The sequence below is a fragment of the Pteropus medius genome, unplaced genomic scaffold, assembly GCF_902729225.1.
Source record: "Pteropus medius unplaced genomic scaffold, Ma_sr-lr_union100, whole genome shotgun sequence".
Taxonomy (NCBI): Eukaryota; Metazoa; Chordata; class Mammalia; order Chiroptera; family Pteropodidae; genus Pteropus; species Pteropus medius.
Genome location: NW_024348533.1, coordinates 5,187,382 through 5,204,390, shown reverse-complemented (window position 1 = coordinate 5,204,390; position 17,009 = coordinate 5,187,382). Strand labels below are relative to the sequence as shown.

Below are 17,009 nucleotides of genomic sequence, written 5' to 3'. Positions count from 1 at the left end.
CTGCAGGCCTGAGGGCAGCAGTGCGAGCCACACCCTCTGTTAGCACCAACAAGCTTGACCTGCTTCCCGGTCTAACCATTAGAGCTTCCGCTGCAGGCCCTGCTCTGCGTCCTTTGGCTTCCTTTCCTCGTGCTCCTCACAGCTGGGAGGAGCCCTGCAATATCCCTGGGAGAGACAGAAAAGACTGAGTTGGGCCTTGGCTGCAGGGGTGTGGCTGTGGGAGGCATGTGGGGGCTGGCCTTGGAGAGAGAGCTGGGATCCTAGGCCAGGGTAACAGACTGCTTGAGGCAGGAAGGGGCACCGTGACCAGCTGTCCCCGGGCCTTTCGGCCTCACTTGCCAACCCCAAACTCAACATTCTGGGGTCTCCTCACAGGCTCTTGCACTGAGTCGCTCAGGAATAAGATGGAGCCAAGTGACCAAGAAGGCCTGGGCCCTTGGGGTAGGCTGGGAGCCCCTTCCAGAGAGTCCTGTCTCCCTGTGGCTGGGGTAGGGGACAGCCTCCTCTGGCGGGAGCTGGGCCCTGAACAGGCCTCCCAGAGTTCCCAGGACATGAGCCCTGGAGCTGCCATCATGTGTCTCCAAGGCCACTAACCCCTTCTGTGACACTTGCCCCTGTTTCTGACAGACAGTGCTCAGTGTGACCGGGAGACAGTGACAGCCCCTGCCGACGTATGCAGGGGTCCCGTTGAACTTTGCAGAGGCCAAATTGTGTTGGGTGGGGATGGGAGGATGAGGAGGTACTTCTAACCAGTTCCTGGGACCCCCAGGACTCCTTGGGTTTGGCCCAAGGGCCCCGCCCAGGCCTGGTCAGGAGCTGAGTGGATGTAAGATAGGGTGGAACCTAGGCTTGTTGGAGCCTGTTCCCTGCACTACTCACCCTCTCTGGGGTCTCAGATGGAAAGGGGTAGGCTGGTCAGGCATAAAACAGATCCTGCTTAACCCTTAGATGCAGTGTTCCCACACGTCTGTCAGGCTGCTGGGCCTGTGGGACCTCCCCAAGTCCCGGTTCACTAGGCAGAATTCCCCAAGGTGGGGGAGGCACCAGGGCTGCTGGTTGCCCTGTCTCTGCCTGTCCCTCAGATGGGACCAGGGCCATGCTGCCAGAATGGTACTGGGCAGGGCCCGGCCTCTGAAGGGCCTGCCGTAGCTAGGTGACAGCCAGGGTGGGTTGGTACACCTCCAACACCACCTCTCCACCTGTGACCCTCTGCCCAGCAGGGTTTGATCAGGAATGAGGTGCATCTCACACTCCCTGACTTCCGGCTGGGGAACTTGGTCACAACTCCATGGCCTGTCTGCTTCTTGGCACAGAAACTTGTCTCAGTGTATGCGGGGCTGAGTGGGGGCCCTGCGGGAGGAGCCTCATGGTAGGCTGAGGGCGCCTCCCGGCTTCATCACTCCCTCTTCCCTCTCACGCCCCCAATAAGAGAGGTGTCTCACTGCTCGCAAGGCTGTGGGTATCTGTTCATTAGAGGTTTATCAAGCACTTACTACACACTAGGCCTGACAGCACGACCTGGGGTCTATGGAATGGAAATATCCCCCACGGCCCCTCCTGACCCAAGGCCACACCATTCCCAAATCTGTGTTGTGGCAGAAGCCCGCAGTGAGCGATGCAATGTGGATGAGGATGTGCAGGGTGTGTACGAACGTGTTTATACCAACTCTACAGTTTACAATGTACTGTACATGTTGTCAATTCCATGACTCAGATTTGTCCTACTGACTGACATCCTGGCTGTCACCAGAGAGCTATCCCCTGATACCAGCAGGATCCAGAAAGAGGTTGCATGGGGCTGCAGAAACCAACTCAACTCAAGAGGCAGGGGAGGGTCCCTCTGTAGAACAGCAGGGCCACTGGTGGGCTCTGGCCCCTCTCCCATCACTGCAATGCCTGCTGGAGATGCAGAGGCTCCCAGGCCACCTGGTAGCAGACTGGGTGTCAGCTTCCATGGCACGAGTCACCCAGTGAGAGCGGTCCTTGCTGAGGATGGACAGACTGATCAGCAATGTGACCACACTGTCCTGAAGGCAAGGCCCCAGAGGCAAGTGCCACCCACACATCTGAAGGTCCTGGGCTCTGCCAGGGCTGGGGTCCCACAAAAGGTGAAGAACAGTTTCCTGAGCTGCACAGTCACTGTGGGGGGTGCCAGGCCACGGGGTCACAGTTTACAAAGCAGTGAGGGCCCAGGCCTCCCTGCCCGCGGGCCGGCTGAGGCAGGGCTACGATCGAAGACTTCTGCGGGCTTTCTCTCCCTCTTCCTCCACCTCCTCCTCTGGCCCCTCACGTCTTCCCCAAAATAGAAGACCTGCAGGTTTAAACAGACCCAGCCTGTGGTCACATTTCCTTCTAGAGTGTCACTTCCTCAACAGGTGCCTTCCACCTGGCGGGGTGTCATGCAATGCTCTCAGCTCAGGGTTCAGAGCCCACCACTGAAGATCATCGTAACCTCCACCCATTGTGTTAACAGGCTGAACAAGCAGGAGGTGGCGTGTGTTGCATCAGAATGCCAACTGGGGGTTCCAAGCCCTGGGACACACATCTTGATTGACTGCAGATGCAGCTACCAGTCATGGGGGGTTGTGGTCTGAACCTCCTCTCCGACCCAGCCCTTGAGTTCTGCCCCAACCCCAAGACCCTGGCCTGACCTGCCTTCTCTGGGGCCAGTGGGGCTCTCAGGAGGCTGATGCTGGGGTACTGATGAAGTCCCTCGGCCTCGTCCTGGCCCAAACACCCCACCCCTCCTCTACCGCATCCCTACCCCATCTTGGCATGCACACTAACCTTAGAGTTTTCCACCTCTCTTTTTCTGAGTGGTTCTCTGGGCTCTCACTTTCATACGAAGCCAAATAAAGACCTAGTCAGAAAATGAAGTGAAATTACACAATTATAGTTGATGATAATAATCCGTTCTATGCCCAGAGTCTGAACTGCTTTCTGTTTTAAAATTAAACTTGGAGTTGAAAGATAATTGCAGATTCACATACAGTTGTAAGAAATATAGAGAGATCCGTGTACCCTTTACCCAGTCTCTCCAAAAGGCAACCATTTGCAAAACTATAAGACAGGGTTGCCACTCGATGTTGACACTAATACAGTCAAGATGTGAACATCCATTACCACAGAGACCTCCTCATGTGGCCTTTTATAGCCACACCCACTTCCCGCCCATCTCCACCCTTTTCTTAACCCCTGGCAATCACCAATCTGTTCTCTATGTCTATATTTTGTCATTTCAAGAATGTGATATAAATGGAGTCGAACAGTATGTAATCTTTTGGGACTGGCTCTGCTCACCAGTGGAACTCTCTGCAGATTTGTCCATGGTGTAGGGTGTCAATACTCCACTGCTTCTTGTCGCTATAGTGTCTCACGGTGTGGATGTACCACAGTGTTTTTAACCACTCACCCACTGAAGGGTGTCTGGGTTGTTCCTAAGGTTCAGCTTCAACAAACTAAGCTGCTATAAGCATCAGTGCATGGGTTTTTGTGTGAACATGAGTATTCCTTTCTCTGGCATAAATAAATGCCCAGGAGTACAGTTGCTGAATCATGTAGTAGTGGCATGTTTTAGTTTTATAAGAAACTCTTTGTCTGGTTTTACATTTTGACTTATCTACAGTAAATTCCTGAAAGATATTTTCACCAGGTATAGAATTCTGGGTTGACAATTATTTTCTTTCAGCACTTGAAAAATGTGCCACTGCCTCTGGGCCATCACGGTTTCTGATGAGGAATCCGATGTCATTTGAATTGTTTTTACCTATAGGTAAGGTGCCATTTCTCTCTCACTGCTTTTAAGATTTATTTCTTTTTCCTTAGTTTCCAAAAGTTTGACTATGGTGTGTCTTCATATGGGTTTCTTTGAGTTTATCTTCTTTAGGATTTACTTGGCTTCTTGAATCTTTAGATTTATGTCTTTTCCAAATCTGGGAACTTTCCAGTCATTATTTCTTCAAGTACTTTCAACCCTACCTGCCCATCCCTTCCTTCCTGGATTCTGATAACACAAGTGTTAGATCTTTTTTTTTTTTTTTAATAGTCCCATAGGTCCCTGAGGCTCTATTGTTCAGAGTGTATAATTTCTATTGTTCTATCCCCCATCTCACTGATTCTTTCCTCTGTCCTCTCTATTATTCGGTTGAGCCCATCCACTCAGTTTTTTATTTCATTTATTGTATTTTTCAGTTCTAAAATTTCCATTTGGCTCTTCATTATATCTTCTGTTTCTTTGCTGAGATTTTTTATGTTTTCATTTATTTCAGGGAGCCCCAAGGCTAAATGGATTGCCGGGTGGACCCTGCCAGGGAAGACCTGGAACTGAGGATAGGGTGGGACTTCTCTCGGAGGCTGTAACTCACTTAGGGCTCAATACATCTTAGGTCTCTTCTTTTGCTTTTCTCCACTTTTTTGGGGTAGGAGAGGGACAAAAAGAAAAGAGGGTCAAATGGAAGATGCTCCTCCCTAAGGGTGTTTCTGAAGGGCCAGGATTTTATCTGTATGTTCGTGGCCAAATCATTACCTGGAACATAGCAAGCTCTCTAGAAATAACGCTGACTAAATGAAATGTCCCTCTCTCACGCTCCGTCCTGCCCTTAGACTCCTTTGCCCCTCTCCTAATGTGCCTATGACACATTTTATTGCCCAATTTCTACTGGCTAATGACAACAATCACCATAATAACCAATATGGTAGGTTGAATAATGGCTCCCAGAGGCATCCAGATCTTAACCCCCAGAACCAGTAGACATGTTACCTTCTATGGCAAAAAGGGACTGTTCATGTGTGATTAAAACAAGAATCTGGAGATGGGAAGATGATCTTGGATTATCCAGGTGGGCCCTAAATGCCATCACAAGTGTCCTTCTATGAAGGAGATGGAGGGAAACTTGACCGCAAGTTTCAAGAGAAGATGATGTGATGGTGGAAGCAGAGGTTGGAGTGATGCTTTGGAGGTGGAGGAAGGGGCCAGGAGCCCGGCAACACAGGCAGCCCTGGAAGTCATAAAAGGCCAGGAAATGATTCTCCCCACTAGAAATAACCAGCTCTGCTGAAACCTTGATTTTAGCTCAGTGGAACTGACTTTGGACTTTTAACCTCTATAACTGTAAGAGGATAAATTTGTTGTTGTGGGCCACCAAGTTTGTGAGGATTTGTTTCAGCACCAATAAGGAAACTAATACAACTAGTATCGACTAAGTGTAGTCCTATGGGCTTTGCCGGTGCCAGTTTGAATAATTCTCACTGTGGCCCTGGGAAGTAGGCTCTCTCACTTTGTAGATACAGCAGGGGAGGCTCAGAGAGGGTGAGGAACACGCCAAGGGTCACACAGCTTGCTATGGCGGGGGCGGCCCAGGCAGGTTTATCCATCAGGCTGTTGAGCTTCTTGATGCAGGGAAGAACTCCACATACTGTTAAGCCTACTTCCCAGGGCCACAGTGAGAATTATTCAAACTGGCACCGGCAAAGCCCATAGGACTACACTTAGTCGATACTAGTTGTATTAGACTCCCTCCAAAAAGTTACTAGCTCTAAAATATAAAAAATAAAGTGGCAAAGTTGAAAGTATTAACAATTAAAAAGCAAAATCATTACAAAATCCTTCCCCTATTTTTGTTTTGGGTAGAATGTGTTCTCCGGCACCAGAGTGTGGTCCCTCTGTAAAACGCTCGCCATGATGAGAAGCAGGTCCTCCTCTGTGCTGAGTGAGAGTTTCCTGGCATGCTTTGAGGGTCCTGGATCCAGGGAGCAGCTAACCATGGGGCTACACTTCCCCACAGCAAGGGGCAACTCAGGCCCAGAGGATCACTTGCTTTGCCAGCACTTTCTCTTCTTGGAAGAGGGGCTGCTGGTATTTGTTCTCTTAGAAAATTCATGAGCAAGTCTGTTATATCTGACAAATGACCAGGTGAGAATGCAGATTTTCTGTAGGGGACAGACATTTACAGTATTCCGGTGATATCTTGTCTGATGTTGGTGTGTATTACACACACATGCACACACTCTCACGCACACATACCAGCTGAAAGGACATCCCCATGTGAGCCCTGGAAAGGTGGCTCTTACCATCACCCTCACTTTTCTGAAGAGTAAAGTGGGGTCAGACAGAAGGTGGTTCAGATTTATGATGCCCAACAGCTTCCAAGCTGTGTCCGGGGAAGCCTGGCCCTGGGGGAATGGGTCCAACCTGCGATGCCTCAGGCCCCGTCCAGTGTTCTGGGGGTGGCAACTGACTGGCGGAGAGATGCAGCCTCATCTGCTCCCTCCCTGAGCCAGCAAATATGGGCATGGTGCGTCTTGCTCAGAGCAGGGGCCCCGAATGGCGATGTGACTAAAAGGCCATGTGAGAGTCCTGTGGCCTGGGGGCCAGTGATGCCTGGAGCTACCTTACCGTCCTCACTGAAGATGGGAGCCGTGTACAGGTAGTGGGTGATGCTGGGGTCTTGCTCGAAGGGACATTCCACTTGTTTCCATGTGATAAACTCTCCAACCTGCTTGGCCAGCTCCAGAAATTTCTGCCAGGGTCATAGAGACACAAGATGGATGCATTCCCAGGGCCTGGACGTCACCTGTGAGAGTGGGGCTAGCCCTGGAAAGGCCTTTTTCGTAGCCTCTGGGGTGGACAAGGTGGAACACTGGGCAGTAAATGACAGTATCACCCATCGAGAAACCTGGGTGTTTGTCACATCTCTTTATCTCCTCCAAGGAATCAGCTGTACTTGTCACCTAGGGCTCATCAGCCCCCATGTTGTGGGGACAGGGAGGCTCGGCCATGGCCGCAGCAGGCAGCGCCTCTAGCTAGAGGTGGACCTTACTTTAGTTTCTATTTATTTTTGTGGTTATCCCAACTTTTGGCAAGTTTGTTTATTTAAAGAATATGCAAGTAAATTTTGATAAATGTATTTAAATAAAATTAAGGTAAATTCATTGAAGAAGAATTTCATTTAAGTAAAATATAAATATGCTTATTTAAATTTTAAAAAGGTACTAACTTAAAGAAGAATTTTAAATAAATAGCAGTACCAAGTTATGAATGGGTGAAAGCCCCACTCCTGGCTTTATTTGACCAGCCCTCGCTGGCTTCGCCCCCATTGCCCGCATCCTAAATCCGGGCACTGGTGAGCACCTTGCAGTCTTGCCTCTCCACTCCCAGCCTCAGCTCTGAAGACCAAGAAGGCAAAAGACAGGGTTCCCGCCCTGGTGTGTGACGGAGTTGCCAGAAGAGGGCGCTCCCAGGCCCCAGGGCCCTGCAGCCTCGCCCAAGCCTGGCTTCTTCCATGTTACCTCCGGCCCGGAACTGCCCCTGGGGTGCAGGGCTCAGGTCATCTGCTACACTGGACTTCCCCCAGCTCTGCTGGCCTTCAGGGGTATTCAGGTCGGTGAGAGGCATGTGAAGGTCACTGGGGTGTTCGCGTGAGGCTGAATGGCCCAGGCGCCTGCAGTGGGCCCAGTCATCAGGTGACACCTGCAGAGCCCTTGGTGGGCCTAACAGCACATCCTCCTAGCCCCTCTGTAAGGCTGCGGAAGAAGCCCCCTTTCATAGACAGACCTAGGCTCAGACTGAGCAAGGAGCTGGCCCAGGGCTGATTGCTCTTGGAGTTGGAGGCTGGGTGGGGCCAGCACTAGGATAGGTTGGCCTTCCCAAGGTAGAAGAGCCCCCTCTTTCCTGTGGATTGGGGGTGCCACTGCTGCATGGCATGATCTGTCTGACTTAGTGACCACCTGCTGTCACTGTCCCATGCTATCAGGGCTTCCGGGCCCCGGCCCTCACCATGCCTAGCCTACCAGCTACTTTGAGCCACATGTGCTGGGTGGGCCCGTGTCGGGGGTTGTGAGATGGAGTGGAACAGCCTGGAACAGCTTTTGAGGAGTGCGGGGACTGGAGTACTGTGCCGAGGGATGCCCAGCCTATTTTTCACTGGCCTCCCTCCGCCTGGAAGATCTAGAGGGCTTCTTGGAGGAGAGGGACACTTGAGCTGACACTGGTGAGTGTCTGTTGAGGGAGAAGTCTTTCTTCCCTTGTGCCCATGTTGCCCTCTGTCTGGTTACTTCCACTTGTTGTTCAGGCCTCCCCCTTGGGTAGGCCTCCCTGACCCCTGTGCACTGTGCCCCTGTGCAGCCTGTCACATCACCTCACCAGCTGTCACTATGGGTCTGTGGGGCTTTCTCACCAGCCTGATGCTCCTCAGGGGCTGAAAATGATTCTGGTTCACCCATGCTAGGCACAAGGCCTGCCTGGAGTGGGGACCGATGGCTGCATGAACCTGACTCCTCCTGTGGAAGATGTGGGGTGCACAGACCCTCATCAACCTGCTCTGACATTGGTCGCAAACTCTGTCTTGGGGTCCCCATTAGTCCAGCTGTCCGGGCCAGCGTTCCTGCTCTGGGAGCTCTTACATCCTGTCTAACTTGGTGGCACAGCCCTGGACCCTGGACCCTACCTCAAAGTTGATGTGTCCATTGGGGAGGCGGTTGGCACAGCCCTCGTTCAGGAAGTAGATGTCTTTGATGAGCAAGCTGAAGAAGGGAATGACGATCTGGAAGGGACAAGGTGTGGATCAGCCCTTGCCAGCAGCCACCTGCCCCAAGGACCTCACATGCATCAGCGAGAGAGACTTCCTGGGCACAGCTGGCTGGTCTTAGCATTGGCCTTGGGATGCACGGGGTACAGGTTACTTAGTGTGCCCCATGGGGCCAGACTGTTTCCTCCTAGGCCTTGTCAGGTCCCAGTGCTGACTGAGCTCCTACTGTATACGGTGCCATTTGGGTCCATGGTGGGGCTGGGTGGAAGTCCCAATGCTCCTTGAACATTTCTTTCGTCTCCCACTGGGAGGACCGGCGCAGACTGAGCACATGTTTAATCCATATGGAATGGGCATCAACTCCTGTGAAAGTTTGTGGCCTCATTTTTAATACTTATTTACCAATTTGCTATTCTATGTCTTTCCTGATGCTAAAGCTCTGAGCCTGCTGCACTATGGTGAGGCCCAGCGCACAACCTTTTGGTCCCTGAAGGTCAGCCTGCGAATAGGGGGGTCTCTGTGCTTCTCTGTCAGATGTCTTGCTTGTCTCTCCCTGCCCTGTCGACCCCTAGAGAATTGAGTTTACTGCTGACAGCTCAGACACCCAGGGGAACTAGCTGGCTCTACCCTGCTATTGAGGGTTGAACTGTGTCCCCCCTCAAAAGATGTACTGATGTCCTAAACCCTGGTGCCTGTGAATGGGACCTTATCTGGAGATAATCTTTTCAGATAGAATGAAGTTAAGATGAAGTCATACTGGATATGCTGGGTTTTAATCCAGTGATCGGTGTCCTTGTAAAGAGAGGGACATTTGGACACACGCAGGAAAGATGGCCACATGAAGACTGAGACAGAGATAGGAGCGATATGGCCACTGGCCGAGGAAATCCTGAGGCCACTTGAAGCTGCAAGAGGCCAGGAGGACCTTCCCATAGAGACTCTGGAGGCAGTGTGGCCCTGTCCACCCTGATTATGGCCTCCTGCACTGGGAGAGGACACATTTCTGTTCTAAGCTGCCCAGCTGTGTGCTTTGTAACATCAGCCGCAGGGCGCTAACTTACCCTCTCTGCCAGCCCAGCCTATCACCCTTGGAACTGGGCACCAGACACTGACATTTCTGGCTCAGGGAATGCCAAGGTCACCTCCTATGCAAGATGACAGGCGCTTTGAGGCGAGGACCTGGGCTCTGACCACTCTGCATAGCACAGAAGTATGGATGGCTCAACTGGGCAGAGCAGATGAGGAAACTGAGGCCTATGGAGTGGCAGGACTATGGCCGGCTAGTGACCACCAGGGCCAGGACCAGAGCCAGATTTAGCAGGAAGACCAACCGCCTATTTTGCCGGGGACAGAAGGGTTTTCTGGGATGCAGAGCTTTTGGTTCTAAAACTGGGGCATCCCAGGGAACTGGTCACCCTGGAATGATGTAAATTCCACAGCATTTGCTCAGTTCTTCCCTGCACCAGGTGCCAGGGCTTGAGGAACAGTGAAGGTGTGTCAGACACATTCACCTCTGACCTCAGTGTACCAGGAGACAGTCATGGGAACAACTATAGAGTGAAGGAGGCTTTGCTGCCCTTAGGCTCCCAAAGGGCCCTCTGTTTACACCTTTGTCATGGGGCCACCAGTGGTGGGCCTGAATGTTTCACTGAGCAGAGCCGTATGTGCACAAGATAGCGTTTTATGCTCACCACAGTCTAGTGAAGCAGGGCTCTTATTGCCTTACAGAGGAGGAAGCTGAGACCCAGAGAGGGTAAGTAACTCTCAGGAGCTCACACAGCAAGCGGTAAGGAACAGAGGCAGGCCTAGGGCCTAGGTGGCTCAGCCCCAGAACCTCTGCCATTCCTGCTTCCTTACCTAGCCAGTCCATCTCCTCCATGCCCCAACACTGTCGCTGAGTCCCAGGCCTGTGTCGGAGCGCGAGGGCTGAATTGGGTTGGAATGGGAAGAAGCGCTGGGACAGGGAGTGGATTAAGGGCAGTGGGACGCTGAGGACAGACATGACTCCTCAGGGGCCTGGTGCAGGCTTCCTGGAGGCAGGGGGCATTGGAGTTGGTCCTCAGGGCAGTAGCATTTTCCACATACAAGCACTTTTCACCACTTCTGCCTGTCCATGTGGGTCCAGGCCCACCCTCTAGGGCTTTTGTTCTGGCTGGTCTCCCTGCCCCATGGGGTGACACTAAACCCACTGCCCTTGCTTTCTGGAGCTGAGCAGTTCCATCAGAACCCAGCTCAGCCTGGAGGTCACCCAGAGAAGTCTGTGTAGTGTGGGCTGGTGACAAAGACAGGGGCAGGGGAGAAGGCAGGGTAGACAGGGGCCAACCACAGGCAAGAAGACAGCATAGGGTAACTACCGAGACTTCTGAGCCTTAAAGTTTCAGCTGGGGTCACTGGGGGACTGTGAGAGCATCTTGCAACCCTTCCTTCCTTCTTTCATTCCTTCCATCCATCCACCCATTTATCCACCCATCCTCCAGGCTTCTGTCCATTTATAAGGCAGCTTCTATGGGCCCAGCCCATGGTTCATCTCTCTCTGGAAGTTAGAGGAGAATGCAGTGAAACTAAATACACACCTCTGTAAGTCATCTACCTCCAGCACCAGACCTAAATGTGCAGCTGGCAGGGGGCTCTGAGTGCAGAAACAGGAAGTCCTGGTGAGTACACTCTGCCCCTCGGCCTCAGCACAGATGCAAGAGAAACTGCAGAGTGCCGGAGCCATGAATGACACCTCAGACCGAAGGCCACAGCCAACACTATGCATCCCCACCCCACAGTCCAACTCCTGGGCCATAAGCCACTACCCGTGTGACTGCCACACAGCGCCTGTGCTTGGGAACAAGAGGCAGCCCGGTGGTGAGTACAAGCTAGAGTCTAACTCCCAGCTTTGCCACCCACTCGCCATGTGAATGGACAAGTGAGGCCTCCATTCTGAGACTCAGTCTTCTAATCTGGGAAATGGCAGAGCTGAAATCCACCCTGTAGAATAGTCACCAGAATTAAACGGAGGATGGAGGTCCAGTGGCCCTCATGTGATTGGTACTCAGTGAAACGAGGTTCCTACTGCCCTGGTGTCCCAGCTTCCTGGCTCGTCGGGGACAGGCTCACCTGCTCTGGCTTGAGGTCCCACTTCACTGTATGCTGCCCCCTCCTCCTCAGCCCTCCTTGGACCGGAGTTGCTGAAGTGCTCACAGCCCGAACAGGAAGGGCCATGAGTATCTCGCCTGCTCCCCAAACCTACATCTACCCAGTACAATTTCAGTGACTGCGGCTTTCAAGACAGCAGTTTGCTCTATTATGCCTCAAGCTGGCAACAGACCTCCACGCAGGGATCTGATGCCACCAAAGTTCCAAGGAGACCAGACTGAAGGCCCAGCCAGTCTCAGTGTTTCCTGTGCACAGAGACGAACAGTGCTAATTGCCAGCTGGTGACAGGCTCCCAGACAGAGGATAACTGTGATCCCAGGGCCCGCGCATGGCTTCTTGTATCAGAGGCCACTAAGAGAATTTGGAAGAGAAATAAAATTGATCAAGGTCAGTGAAGCCCCCCTCCCCCAATGAAAATGTATAGGAATGGAACCTGTGAAAAGGGCAGTTTTAGTGGGCGAGAAGCTTGGATCAGTCATTGCCAGATTCATCCATGTGATCTGAGGCCACATCAATGAAGGTATTGAGTTTAGATGAAGGAGGTGTAAGATCCTTCATACTTGGGATCACAATTTGATCTGAAAGGGAAGGGACTCTGACAAATGGAGCTGTTCAGGGATCAAAGAAACCCAAGTGGGAGGAGACTGAAGACCGGGGTATACAGGTCAGATCTGGGGCTGCTGACTCAGGAGGAGAGCAGGAGAGGGGCCTGGGTGCTCTGAAAGAGTGGCGGGTAGAAGAGGGAACAGTCTCACTCTGCACGGCCCCCCAGAGAGGACAACCCCAGGGGTTGGCTGCCACTGCAAAAGGAAGACTTCTTATCAGTTAGAGCTGCTTGGGGGCAGGCTGATCTGTTTGATAAGGTGGTGAGTTCCCCCTACTAGAGGCATGCAAGCAAGGAGACGTGGCTGTCTATTACAGATGCTGTAGAAGCGTAGGGTTTGGACCAGGTGACCTTGGAGTTGGCATCCAGGTTCTCTGATATTGCCCACCTGGGCCAAGGTGGTTGAGAGCAGGGAGGACCTACCTTTTCCCGGCTGCTGTGGGCCGTCAGGGAGCGGTGGGCTGCGCCACGTAGGGCTGTCCTGTAGTTGCAGAAATTCCCTGTTGGGTCCATCTGGTGCTGGAAGGAGACATGGATACGGCTGGGCAGCTGTGTCTGCGGACAGCCAGTGTTACCTGGTCACCCAACAACTTTGCTTACCTCGAGGATGAAAAACTTAGCTGTCTTCACTTTGGCCCAGGTCTTCTTCAGCCTGGAGACAGGGCTCATGTTCATGCCAGCTGAAAGAGGGAGGGCCGAGCTGGGGAGGGCTGCTCCAGGCTGCACAGCCCCCCTCACTTCCTCAGGCAGGAGGCCTCTGTGTGGCCCCAGCTGGCCCAGCCCCTCAGGCTGCACCCTGACCAGGGCTAGGGTCTGCAGCAGTCGCAGCTGTCAGGTGGCAGGTAGATGTCATACTGGGGCAGGCCTGGCTTCCACGAGTGCAGGCCGCCAGTCCCAGTGCTCGGCACACTGGACCCACACCATGACCGGGGCCTGCTCGGGGCCCCCTCTCTCCCTTGATCTAGGGACACATGCTAAGCCCTTACTGAGCACCCTGAGGGGGCTGAGCTTGCCTCCCTCGGACCTCTCGGGGAGCCATGGGCCCAGTTGGCACCCAGGCCCTGCTCAGAGGAGCACCCTGGCTTACACCCATGTGCCCAGGCACTCGTCCCGGGCCAGCCACTCACAGACAATGGCCATGAGGGAGTTGAAGTTGCCGATGTTGAAGCACTCGCGGGCCACGTCGACGAAGAACTCGATCACCTGGGCCCTCCGCTTCTTCTTGGCCGGCTGGGGACAGGACACCTGAGCCTCAGCCATGATGGGTCCTTGCCCTGCTCTGACCACACACCCTGCTCACCTGGCCACTCCCTCTTAACGGCTGAGATGTGTGATGTGAGCAGTCTGCAGCCCATGGGCTTGGGGACTCCCACACATCCTGGGCAGAGCCAGCGTAGAGCTCACCTCTGGGGAGGACTCTGGGTGGGAGGGCATGAGGTCACCTGCCCAGCTCCAGCACCCCCTCTGGAAGCAGAAAGCATGGCTCTCTCGCTTTCCCCCCAGCACCAAGCTTGCAGTCCCCACTTGGGGCCGCAAGCCAACCCCGGCTCGGATGGGCTGAGTTCAGGCTTCGCTCAGGCAAACCCCATGCCAGCTGCCAGGCCACCAATGTCAACGTACGGAGCAGCAGGGCCCCAGGCCCTAGGCCGTGCTCCTTCCGCAAAGATAGCGCTGACCTGCCTCCCACAAGTGCAGTGCTAGTCTTATCGCCACTGAGAAGCATGCTGTGGTGTCTGCGGAGAAGTGCCGCTTCACCCCCCTTCAGAGAGCTGCCTGCCTTGGGTACTGCCCTGTCCTTCTCAGGGCAGTGCAGTGACAGTGACGGTGACCAAGCAAGGTGGAGATGTGGGCTCAAAAACAGGAAACACTCTCATAGGCGGAGGCATCGCAGGTCAGCTTCTCCTTCTGACCAGGCCCGTCTCTTCCCCTTTTTCTGTCACAGGTGTGCACCCCCAGAACCACCTCGCACCCAGGCTCTGTAGCAATGTCTGCTTTTGGAGAGCCCAACCTGGCACATGTGCTGCCTCTAGTCTTTTCCTGAGACAAGTGGCCCCTGGGTTTCACCCGATGATGGGGAGTAGGTTCAGGGAAGGGTCCCTTTGTTGTAAGAGAGAGAAGAAGGTGGGCTGGTCTGGCTGGTGGGACTGTGTCTCGATGACAAGGTCAGCCTCGTCAGGTCTTCCTACTTCCTACTTCCCAGGAGAAGCTGGAGACCTGGGCTTTGAATGTGCGATCTCTCAATTCTTAAAGGTTGGGTGATATCTATCTCTCAGTTGCAAGTGAGCCAAACAAAATGGGGCTGCAGGCCAGTCCCCCTAAGGTAGACAGGCACAGATGGAGGAAGCAGAGGCCGCCCCTCACTCCTTCAGCCAGCAGTCTCAGAGGCCTGTGGATCCATGCCAGGCTCTACTCAGAGGGAAAATGTCACCGCAGGCCAGCCAGGTGACACCTGGTGTCCCAGAGGGGTGCCCAATCTGGCCTTGGGCTTGGAGACAGATGGGTGCAAGAAGCCCATTCGCTTCCCTCCCAGGTGGGCTCGTCCCAACCCCCGCCTGCCTTTGGCCATGCCAGGCCATGCCCCCCTGGTTTTCCACACACCATGCAGATCTCAGTCGCTACAAGGTAGCATAATCTGTTGAACCATTTCACGTAAGCTTCCAGGTTCTTCGTCTTGTCACTGAAACAGGGCTAGAAAAGATGCAAGGACAACACTCAGTCTTTTTGTCAATAATTTTTGGAACATGAAGTCAGTTCATAATCATTACAGATAATCTGAATAATGCCAAACTCCAAAATCATCCACAGATAGCAATGATTTGATGTGTATCCTTCTAGTATTTTTTCCATACACTTAGAGATATAATTTAATATGATATTTATTAATACGATATATAATTGTTGATCCTCATTATTCACCGATCTTGTATTTGCAAATCTATCTACTCCCTCAAAATTTATTTGTAACCTCCCAAATCATACTTGCATCACTTTTGCTGTCATTTATATGTGCAGAGTGGCAAAAAATTTGAGTCACCCAACGTGTGCTAAGGTTAAGCTAAGTGATGCTCTGCCTTCTTGCTTCAGCTCTCATACTGCAAACAAGTGTCCTTTCTGTGGTCTATTTAATGTGGTGGTGATTTCACTGCTTAAAGTGGCCCCTGAGCACAGTGCTGTCTAGTGTCCCTAAGCACAGGAAGGCTGTGGTGCCCTCGTGGAGAAAATATACGTTAGATAAGCTTTGTTCAGACATGAGTCATAGTGCTGTTGACTATGAGTTCAGTGTTATTGAATGAACAGTATATATTAAATAAAATTTCTTTAAACCAAAACACACATAAAACAAGGCTGTGTGTTGATTGATTGATGAAAATGTGATGACAATGTGATGAGAGGCTTGCAAGGAAACTCACCTTGTATTTCCCTTAGGAGCAGTGGCATTTGTTAATCAGTGTTCATGACTTTATGGGATATAACTACTTTGAATAATGAGAATCGACTGTATGTATGTATGTATCTATCTATCTATAACTATATATATTTCCATATTTTTCCATGTGAACTTTTCATGTGCCATATAATATCCTTTAGAAATAAATTTTTAAAACTGATGTCAAACATTCCACTATATAAATATACCACAATTTCAAAAATTAAACTTAAGTTAACTTAAATATACATATTAAAATTGCCAGGGCTTTCAATAAACACAGAGGGAAGATGAAATGGAGGATCTATCCAAAAGAAGTAAAGAAAGGAGGAAAAAAGAAATAGGAAAGGTAAGGAAGACCATGGAAAGGTATAACAGAAGACAGTAAAAACAAATCTGTATACATCAGTAATTACAACCATTGTAGTTAAAAAACTCAGCTACTTGCTATTTTCAAGAGACATACTCTAAACCCAAGGAGATAAGTAAAAGAAAAAAAAAGAAAAAGAAAAAAGCATATGATAAACATCACATTGCTATATTAATATTAGCCAAAATAGACTTTCAGCTTAAAAAAGAGACTCAAAGACAAAAAGCATGAGAAAAGATTAAAGTTATTGAGAAGATGTCACATAGAAAATTGTTTGCACCTAACAACATAGCTTCAAAATATGGTGGCAAAAATATCAGGAAGGAAAAGTTCTATGGATGTTAAAAAATTAAAAACTTAAATAGAGAATATTGTGAATAACTTTTTGTCTATAAATGTGAAAACTCAGGAGGAAAGGTCAAATTCCTGGAAAAATATAAATTATAAAACAGAGTAAAGAAGAAATAGAAACCTAAATAGTCTTGCAACTACTAAAACAACAGCAAACAAACAAACAGTATATATATCGAATCAGTATGTAAACATTTTCTCTGTAAAAGGAAATATCAAGCTCAGATGGTTTCATTTGCAAATTCTATCAAACATTCCAGGAATAGGTGATTTCGGTGTTCCACACAGAACAGAGAATGGAGAGAGACTAGACAAGAAAAGTGACAGAAAGGAAAATTATGGTAAGAAATACAATAGAGAAAATGCCATATGTAGGGTATGCATAAGGCACCCACGGAAAAAATTTAACAAAACTTGTTTAAGACTTTTATGGAGAAAACTATAAGAACTTAGAAAGATATTATAGAGTAGACCTAAGTAAATGGAGGGACGAACTGTTTGTATAGGTTGGAAGAGTCAATATCATGAAGATGTAAATCCTTCCCCAATTGATCCATATTTAATACATTCTAACGAAATCTCAATAGG

The 17,009-nt window shown here is 50.8% G+C and overlaps 1 protein-coding gene across 1 annotated transcript in view; it reads right to left on the bottom strand.

The window, feature by feature from the left end:
- Positions 1-1,661: 1,661 nt before the first annotated feature.
- RASGEF1C (RasGEF domain family member 1C) overlaps positions 1,662-17,009 on the bottom strand; it is a 68,825-nt gene continuing 53,477 nt past the window's right edge. The window contains exons 7-14 of the mRNA XM_039880228.1: positions 14,872-14,961; positions 13,401-13,503; positions 12,874-12,953; positions 12,697-12,792; positions 8,445-8,540; positions 6,395-6,518; positions 2,788-2,860; positions 1,662-2,311 (exon numbers count right to left, since the gene is read on the bottom strand). Of these exons, the coding sequence (XP_039736162.1) occupies positions 2,287-2,311; positions 2,788-2,860; positions 6,395-6,518; positions 8,445-8,540; positions 12,697-12,792; positions 12,874-12,953; positions 13,401-13,503; positions 14,872-14,961 (687 nt within the window). The 3' untranslated portion in view covers positions 1,662-2,286. The remainder of the gene's footprint in view (positions 2,312-2,787; positions 2,861-6,394; positions 6,519-8,444; positions 8,541-12,696; positions 12,793-12,873; positions 12,954-13,400; positions 13,504-14,871; positions 14,962-17,009) is intronic.